This window comes from Gigantopelta aegis, unplaced genomic scaffold (assembly GCF_016097555.1).
Source record: "Gigantopelta aegis isolate Gae_Host unplaced genomic scaffold, Gae_host_genome ctg3210_pilon_pilon, whole genome shotgun sequence".
Classification (NCBI taxonomy): Eukaryota; Metazoa; Mollusca; class Gastropoda; order Neomphalida; family Peltospiridae; genus Gigantopelta; species Gigantopelta aegis.
In genome coordinates, this window is record NW_024533230.1 from 68,420 (window position 1) to 78,159 (window position 9,740).

General features: G+C 32.6%; 1 protein-coding gene across 1 annotated transcript; it reads left to right on the forward strand.

Annotated features, from left to right (window-relative positions):
* Positions 1-2,224: 2,224 nt before the first annotated feature.
* On the forward strand, positions 2,225-6,684 carry LOC121391979 (glutathione hydrolase 7-like; the record flags this gene model as incomplete). The annotated part of the gene is made up of 4 exons (XM_041523410.1): positions 2,225-2,300; positions 5,705-5,824; positions 6,170-6,280; positions 6,585-6,684. Coding segments are annotated over exons 1-4 (407 nt in total), but the record flags the coding sequence as incomplete, so codon positions are not given.
* Between the last annotated feature and the right edge of the window lie 3,056 nt (positions 6,685-9,740).

The window sequence follows — 9,740 nt, forward strand, 5'->3', positions numbered from 1 at the left end:
TTTTATCTCAAATTGAATAATCACAACCTTCCTACACATATCACTACATATGCTTATTAACTGGCTTACTAGTAGAGGACATACCACAAAGTAGTATCTTATTACTAATTGCTTTTGCAAAAAAATTTTAGCATCTCAATCTTTTTGTAGTATTTTACATAGGGATCTCTTAGCACAAACACTATAATAATCACTTCATTTTAGGGAATAAATTTTTCTACATTGGATCTCTTAACAGAGAACATAATTTTTGTTTAATATGAGTCAAATGTTTGTGGTGGTGATGAAGAAGCTTGCCCTGAACACTTAAAACTAGAGGGATTTGTGTAATGACAAAGATGAACTCAAATAATAAACATGGATCAAAATACTACCATGTTTGTACATTGGAATGCTAGAATACGAAAGCGTTGATTATATCACACTTCAGCAATGTACATAATGACATCAAGGTATATGTTTTTATTGACTTTGCATCTTTCATTCTCTGGTATAGAATGAAAGTGAATCTGTCTTTTCAATACAACTGTTTTGTCAATTGGTAGTACCTAATTTTTTCTCTATTATATAGAGTGACAGGTTCCACAGTTTGGGTTTAATAGTTGAGCATACTGGTATTTCTGTTGCAGTTCCAATTGTAGTGAATGGAACAAATTTATCATGATCATGGGTTTATATCTCCTATTATCCACACTGAGGCATTGTTGTCTGTGTGTCATATCAGCAATTACTTCCATCTCATTGTAGGTAGAGGAACCTGTATGTCATGCCCCTGGTTATTCCTATGGTAATTGTTGTATCTCCAGACCTCTGTAGTGTGATTGAGCTGTCATAATTAATAAAATATGTTAGCCTTTTTAATTTCTATATAGTGTAGTTGTGTTCTAGAAATTTTAGCCCTAGGATTAGTTCAGCAGTCGCACCAATGTTATCATAACGTTTGTTAAAATGTCTCTTCTCCTATTTTCAGTTCAAGTTCATTGTGTTGTATATTCATGGGTGTGTCTTTGATGCCAACTGATGCTGCTTTGCTAGTCCATGGATTCAGTTCATTGAGGGTGAATTGATCCCAGATGTACATTTTTTTTTATTTCACAAATAAACACTCAATAGCATATGCTAATAGAATGAGTGCACACAATATGGAACAATAATCAGATAAAGTGTCCTTAAATAATAAATAGATATACACATACATATACTGGTGTCAATGGTGAAAATAGTCTTTTAGTTTTGATTTAAAAATTGAAATTGAGTCACATGATTTAACTTCATGAGGCAGAGAATTCAGAGAGATGAAAAGAAGGAATAAAAGAGTAAACGGCAGCAGATGAATGGTAAAAGGGGATTGAGATGTTGTTAGTGTGGTAGTATCTGGAAGGTCTTGGAGGAGGAGGTAAAGTGATAAAATATCATTTGGAAGAAAAAGGGAAGCCACTCATAAATTTAAAGAGAAGAGTAAGTTAGAGAATAGCTCTCGAGTGGATAAGGCGACAAGATTGAAAAGTTCAAGGTTTCTGTCATAGTTAGAGTGCCACTGTTTAGAACACATTCTAAGTGCAAATTTTTGGATCTTTTAAGACTTAATATCAGATTTAGTATGAGGATCCCAAGGAGATGAACAGTATGATAAGTGTGGAAGAACAAGCGAAGAGTATAATGTAAAAAGTGATGATGGAGAGGAGAAGCGATAAAGTTACGAAAGATGTAGCCAAGAATTTTACAAGACTTGGAGCACACAAAAGAGATGAGGAGACCAAGAAAGTTGCTTTGATAACAACTCCAAGGTACTTGTAAGAGTAAACATGTTTCAATGGTAGAAAAGTCAGGAAAAGAGAGGAGGTAAAGAGGATAGAAATTATTGACTCTTCCTGGAAATAAGCATGTATTTGTTAATTTTTGTTGATTGGATCCAATTTGAATTTGCATGGGTGAAATCAGAGCTCGATGAGAAATGGGCTGATAACAGAATGTCATCGCATAGAGGATTAGTTTAGTAGAAGAGGAGAGTGTGAGTTTTGAGATATCATTAATGTATAAGATAAACAAGAGTGGGCCTAGAATAGAGCCCTGAGGAACTCCTGAAGTGACAAGAGTACTGTCAGAGATAACTCCATTTACCACAACTTGTTGAGAACAATTACTTAAGTAAGAGAGAAACCAGTGAAGTAGGATTAGAGGGAGATGAAGAGAAGAAAGAGAGTCTAGCAAAGGAGAATGAGGAATGGAATCAAAAGCTTTGCTAAGATCAAAGAAGACAGCACAGATAGAAGAGGAGGAATCAAGGTCTGGTGCCACAAGTGAGTTGTGGAGATGAGAGCAGATTCAGTACTAAAGCCCAGGCGAAAACCGAACTGACTATTGGAGAGAACTTTTATTTTGAGAGCAGAAGTTGTGCATCCATATTTTCCAACAGCTTACTTACAAGATATAAGAGAAATAGAACGATAACACGATGTGATGAAGGTGATGTAGATTTTGAAATAGAAGTTATATGTGAGCATTTCCATTCAGATGGGAAGGTTCCAAAAGAGATAGGACTGATTAAATAGAAGTGAAAGTGGATGTGAAATAGAGTAGGTAGTGGATTTTAACATTTTGGAGAAATACCATCAGGGCCAGGTGAAGTGTCTGTTGGTAGTTGATGAATAAGATGTAAGACTTGTTCAGGAGTACAAAGTAGATAAGGAGGAGGATCACTGAATTCAAGAGAGTGAGAGAGACATAAAGGAGAGCTTGTACAAGGATTAAAACTCTGAGCAAAAAAATTATTAAGGAGGTTGGCTTTGGCATCAGAGGTGGAGGCAGAAATATCATTGTGATGGAGTGTAGGGATTTGGTTTTGCTTTTGAGTAAGCTTTTTGACAGATGACCAAAAAGATCGAGGGGAGGGTGAGAGGGATAAATGATTAAAAATTGTTTCTTTAAATGATTTAAAAATTGTTATTAAATGCATAGAAGTGAAAGGGTGGTGCTATTACACTGCTTTCTGTAAGCAGATCATAAGAAGTAGAACTAGTGTGTTTCGCTCTTGCAAATAAGTGGTTGCGTTTCTTGACCTTGGATAAAAAGCTTTGTTAATCCAAGGAGGATGTGTTGTGGCATATCTGACTTCAGTGGGAATAGTTATGTTCATAATATTAAGAAAAACCTCTTTAAATATGGACCAGCTATAATTAACATCGGAATCAGAGAGTAGTGAGTCCCAAGGTATGGAAGAAAGGAGGAGGTTAGCAGACTCAAAGTCAGCTTGATCATACACCCACCTACGACTAGGACCAGGAAGATCAATGTCAGCAGAAACACTTGGACAAATTTTAAAAAGGATAGAATTAATATATGGTCAGAAGTTGAGACAGGAGGTAAGACATGACAGGAGTTGGAGATAAGATCGGAAGGGACAAACACCAGATCAATCAGGAAGAAGAACCTGAACACGATACACGAGTAGACAAGTTGACTCAATTAAATAAGTTTGCAAAGAGTTTAAGTTTCTGCGTGGGAGGAGACTCCTGTAGATAATTAATATTAAAGTCACCCAAGAGAGCGAGATTGAGTAGCTGCTGAGGTGGCAAGCTAGCGAGAAAATCGAGTAAGAGTCTAAATCACAAGGACAATTGGGAGGACGATAGAAAGTACCAATAGTAAGGTTGAAATTCCTTGCTTTTATTGATAATAGGAGAAGTTGTATGTTGGTAGGTGAGAGAAGAAGTGTGATTGAGAATGTAGATTTAGTATATACATGTAAATGAGTATCCATTCTCAAAAGGTTGACTGTTCCTCTCGTGTCTATAACAATTTGAATAGACAGGTTATTAAAATATACTTTACATTATAGGCACAGTACTGGGTTTGCATGTGAGAATACTAATACTAAAGCCTGTTTAGTCTGTGGTGATCATAAGGAAGGTTCCTTGTTACAGTACTGCATTGTGGCTCTATAGCCTTGATCCAGGTGTTTTTCTTTCCTACATTTAGGACAAATAATTGGTCTAAATGGGTATTCTGCCTTCATATTTGTAGTTCAAATCTTTTTCGAAGACACTTCTGTGCCAGCCTTCGCCTCTTCAGTAGATTCCACTATGCCATTTGTACGTATGCGGAAGGCGGACATCCAATTCTAGTTCGTAATTTCATATCTGCTTTGAAATTTTCCAAAAATATTCCATTCCAATTCTATTTTCCATCGCTCAATGAAGTGATGTGATGTGATGTGAATTAATGGAGCAAAGTGACAGTTTCCATTTGGCTTTGGGTATAGAATTTTAGTTGTTAATATTTCATCAAAGGATAGAAAATAGAATTGGATTTAGAATGTTTGGGAAAACTGCAAAGTAGAATTGAACATTTTTGGAAAACTTTAAAGCAGAATATGAAATTACGAAGTATAAATCGATGGCCCCTTTGGCTCCCTACATGTGCGCTCTGTAGTCATCCTGACCGTATGTATATAAGATACTAATTATCTGCCTCCTCCCACTTCTTAACCACAACTGAACATTCGCAGTGGTCAATCTAGTCGCCCAAATTTCCTTAGGTACTGCAATTGTTACCAGGCAGATTTCACTATAACTTGATGTCATCGAGCTGGATAATTTAGTAGTAAGATTGATACTAAAATAATATATATATATATATATATATATAGTTATATATATATATATATATACATTAAAGATTAATTGCAGCCATTTACAGAAATTGGTGCACGTGATATTGTTTTTTTATTTTAGTAACACATATACATCATAGGTCAGAGTATAATGGAATATTCTAAGTATCAAAAAAAATCAAAAAACAATGACTAGCAATAAGTAAAACCTGTCACTAAACTGACATTATCACTAACTAAGTGTGAACATAATTACTCATGTGTAATCAAGAAAAAGTATTTTAGTAGAAACATATTGACTTACAATTACATGTCCATTAGGATGTGACAATTTGCAAACAATATGGACAGTAATATAGACTTCCCTATTAAAGAGGAATCAACAAATGCCCTACCCTTGTTTAATAAATAGAGCACAGAAAGGAAATAGACCACATTGTACATATAGAAGGTGTCTTTGCCTTAACAACTCATACATTACACAGAATCTCATAGCTGTAACAATCAGTCAGTTACAACTATATGTGCATTGTGGTTCAATTCACCTATTCATGGATAAATTGCTCTACCTCTTTTTTAGTTTTAGGTTCAATTCACTTAGTCATGGAACAATTAAAAAGCAAGAAAGTATGTGCAGGAATTTTTTGTGGAACTTTTTTTTGTTCAATTGTCAATGTGTTTTGATGATGATCACTTCAACATTTGTTCCTTTTGGTTCACACTATTGGATAATTATTCCTGTAATGAGACATTGAAAAAATGGTTATCAACATGCAGCTGTAGCCAGTGATTCTCCTATTTGCTCTAAAATAGGAGTAGAAATATTAAAGAAAATGGATCAGCTGTCGACTCAGCAATAGCAACTATGTTCTGTTTAGGGGTACACAACTTGCACTTGGCTGGCATTGGAGGTGGTGGTTTTTTATGTACTATAATGAATCTATGAAACAAACTTTTGCTATTGATTTTCGTGAAAAAGCTCCTCAAGTAATTCCTGAAAAAGTGATGCAGATATTTAAAAATGTTAAGAACTCTACAAAAAGAGGTATCTTATATATTGTTTCTTAATTAATTATTTTTTATTTACAATAGGTGGATTATCTATTGGTGTACCAGGACAAGTCAAAGGATTGTATGAAGCTCATCAACAGTTTGGTCGTTTATCTTGGTCAGAGCTTATTCAGCCATCTATTGAATTAGCTGAAAAAAGGTGTTAAGATTTTACCATCAATACCAAAATATATTAAAAAAGAAGATTGTTTACAGTGGTTTAATGAATGGAGATTATTGCAAATTTAAAGTTAGTTAGTGTAGTTTAGTAGTTTTTAAATACAATGACTTCTTTATGCAGACAATTATTAATAAGTCCTAATGGTGAAGTATTAACTGAGGGTAACACTTTGAAGCAGCCTGAGTTAGCATTAACCTTAAGAGCTATAGCTGAAGAAGGACCAGACTACTTTTATAACAGTAACTTCACAAAAAAGTTGGTAAAAGATTTGCATGAACGATACAATAGCATATTAACATTTGAAGATTTCAAAACTTACACTGCAGTTACTCGACCTGTGTTAATGAGTCGTTTTGATGATGACATGACAATTCATAGTTTTCCTCCCCCAGCTAGTGGTGCAATGTTAGCTCTAATATTGAATATACTAGACAATGGTAAAAGCTAAATGATCATTAAAAAGTTGTACTTAATTTTTTTTTAGGTTACTTCAGACTGAAGTTAATTTAAGAGCAGAGTCATATCATCGTATTGTGGAAGCATTCAAATTTGGCTTTGGTCAGCGTATGTTGTTAGGAGATCCTGACTTTAATGATACTATCAATGAAGTAACATACATTATTTTTATCAAACGTAATCTATATATTAATAGGTTGTGAAAGATATGATGGATGTTAAACGTCAAAACTGATGCAGGGAAAAATTAATGATACAACCACTATGATGTCACTCACTACTTAGAAAACCTACAATATAATTCACCATCTCTCGGAACTACTCATGTTTGTGTTCTGGATGAACATGGTGATGGAGTGGCAATTACTAGTACCATAAATTACTAGTAAGAAAAAAAGATTTATTAATAATGTTTTTTTTTAGTTTTGGTAGTTTCGTGCTATTAAATGGTGTTCTCTTAATAATCAAATGCATGTCTTTAACATACCAGGAAGACATAACTCATATGGTTATCCTTCCGCTGGAAGTAATCACTTAAAAGGTGGTCATAGGCCTCTTTCATCAGCAGTCCCTACCATAATTGCTAAGAATGGAAAGATAGTCATGATTATCGGAGCTACAGGAGCTAAAAGAATAGTAACATCAATTACACAGGTATATATGAATGAGAAATTAAATGCATCACTATTACTTGTTAGCATATCTTAGCAAATTATGGTCTGTTTCAAGTCCAATATAGTATAAACCTATTTTATTGTATATCATTCATACTTATATACAAGTGAGCTAGCTGATACACATTATAATTGTCTAACTCTTAAAAGTCACATGACATTGTGCCATTAAACTACTTCTATCAATACTCTACAGGTTATATTAAATGTTTTCAAGTTCGGTATGTCATTAATGAATCAGTATCAAGCCCACGATTGCATCATGAACTTATGCCAAACGTTGTGAGAGTTGAAAAAGATTTTCCTGAATCTTATGTCAAAAGGGCTAAGAGAGTTGCACCATGATGTTAATGTGTTCTATAATAAACCCATAGGGGTTGTGCAGGCAATTATAAAAATAATGGAATGATTTATGCTGTGTGTGATAAAAGAAGAGATGGTCAACCAGCAGGTTACTAGCCAACATGATGATAATTACTGTTAATGCTATTTCTTATAATTATTCCTAATCTTTTTATGTGTTGACATTTTCATTTGAAAGAAATGCTTTGAAAGTGATAATTCATGTGTTATCATAGTATGATCAATATCAAATGCTTGTTCCTGATTTGTTTAGTAATATTTGATGTTATATACTAGTTGGCAATTACATGACTATTAAAATTTATTAACACATTATTTCATTCTTGTAAGGACTTCCTAACTGCTTCTTTTTATATGACTATACGACCATACTTTGGTTATAAGCAATAACTAAGAAAGGGTAACGTTGGAACTGTTATTGGTATTGACCACTCTAAGTTTCTCTACATAAACGGGAAACCTACTGAAACTATTTTTGTATTATTAAAACAAAAAGGATAAATTTATAATAAAAAGGTTGAAGTTAAAGTGAACATACTTCAATAAGTTATGTACACATTGTATTGTTCACCTTTTATCTGGCTCCAGTTATTGGAAAAAAAACACTTTTCTAATGTTTTACTATTAGCTTTGTTTTGGGGTATAAGAACCTTAAAGATTATCATTTAGTTTCTTGAATTGCTTAATTTTAGAGTATGCAATACTACGACTGCCTTGTAGTCTTTCTCATTAATGTTTACATAATAATATATATCGCAAATGTGAGTGTTGAGGACGATTTTATTTAGCATTGTTGATTTAATCACAATTATACTACATACCATGGTTTAGTTACATTTACTAGCTAACATTACGTTTTATCTCACGATCATGAAATAATAAAACTCCTTGCAACACACACAAACACTTCCTTGGACTTTTTTCTGGCATCACTATTTGAGCATGTACCAAAAGTGGTGTCTTTCAGAATGATTATAGTTTTGGTTATTTATTTGACTACTTAATTTCTCTGTGACTAAATTATCCTTCTTAACAATGTTTTAATGACATTATGTATGTGCTTTGAGGACAAGTGTGTTTTCTGTCGTTGTGATTACATTGCTATAACCAACAAAAAAATTGTTGCTAATATCAATGATTAGAAATTAATGACAACAGTGGTGCGAAATTCTTTTTTGTGGATGTAGAAATAATATAGAAAGCTAATGATATAAGAGTGTTTCAATATAATTACACATAATATTAACTGATAGAATCCAATATTAAAGAATGTGATTTGTTTGTGATGTTTTTAATAATCTCTGTAAGAGTCTGTTGATTTTAATTTTGGTTGAGTATATAAAAAAATCTTGTTGTTGTTTGTACATACATGAATGCTACTGTTCACAAGTAATATATAAATAATACTTCTTTACCCAGGACTGCTGTTAATGTCATAATAATTATTTTTGATAGTTTAAAATTGTCAAAGTTCAAGACAGAGTATCTATTTATTCTGATTTGTTTGTGTCCTGTTTGAATTATAAGTGCATATGAAAACGTTTGAAAGTTTAATTATATATCTATGGCCCACATTACTATAACATATCTAATACTATTATATCTAATTAAAAACACCTTATGGCTATGTAAAAAATATACTTATTACCATCTGTACTATCATCCAATGTATTGCATTTTTAAAAATGAATCTACAAATATGATAATACTAAAAGTGAGCTTTGACATGATTAGTAACAATCAATATGAATATTACTTTCAGTATTGTTTGTACCATTATTGCGTCAAACACTTTTGCACCAAAGTGTTTGTATTATCTTATGATTTAACTGGAATACTGGTTACTTAAGTATTTGTTATTATCAATTAAAAACTACACACAAATACAGTGAAATAATTAAAACTCACAAAAATAGTAGAGGATGTTCTACTTACATTTTAAATTTATAATTGTTTAATATAATGTAATGTAAGTATCTCTGTTAATTTAAACTCATATTGCAATAATAAAAAGAATAATTATTAGCATGAGGCATAATAACATAAAGACTTTAAATTTTCTGTTCATTAGAGGTAGTCAATCCATAATATTTATCATTTGCGTCTTGTAACTCCTTCTATGAAAAATACACTGGTAGATTGTAAATATTGTATAGTTTATACCCACTGTAAGTAGCTCTTCCTCTTTTGCTCCATAACTAGATCTCTTTTATTCTGTCACTAGAGGTGTTTCTCTATCTGAGAGAGGAAATGCTTGTGTTCCTCGTATCTCTAACCTATACAGAATATGTCAAAACTCACTATGTTTGTGTACAGTAAATATTAAAAACAAAATTAACCTAATCATATGTTCTAATAATTAATAGGAGTACTAATTGTATATGTTAAATACCAATATAATACT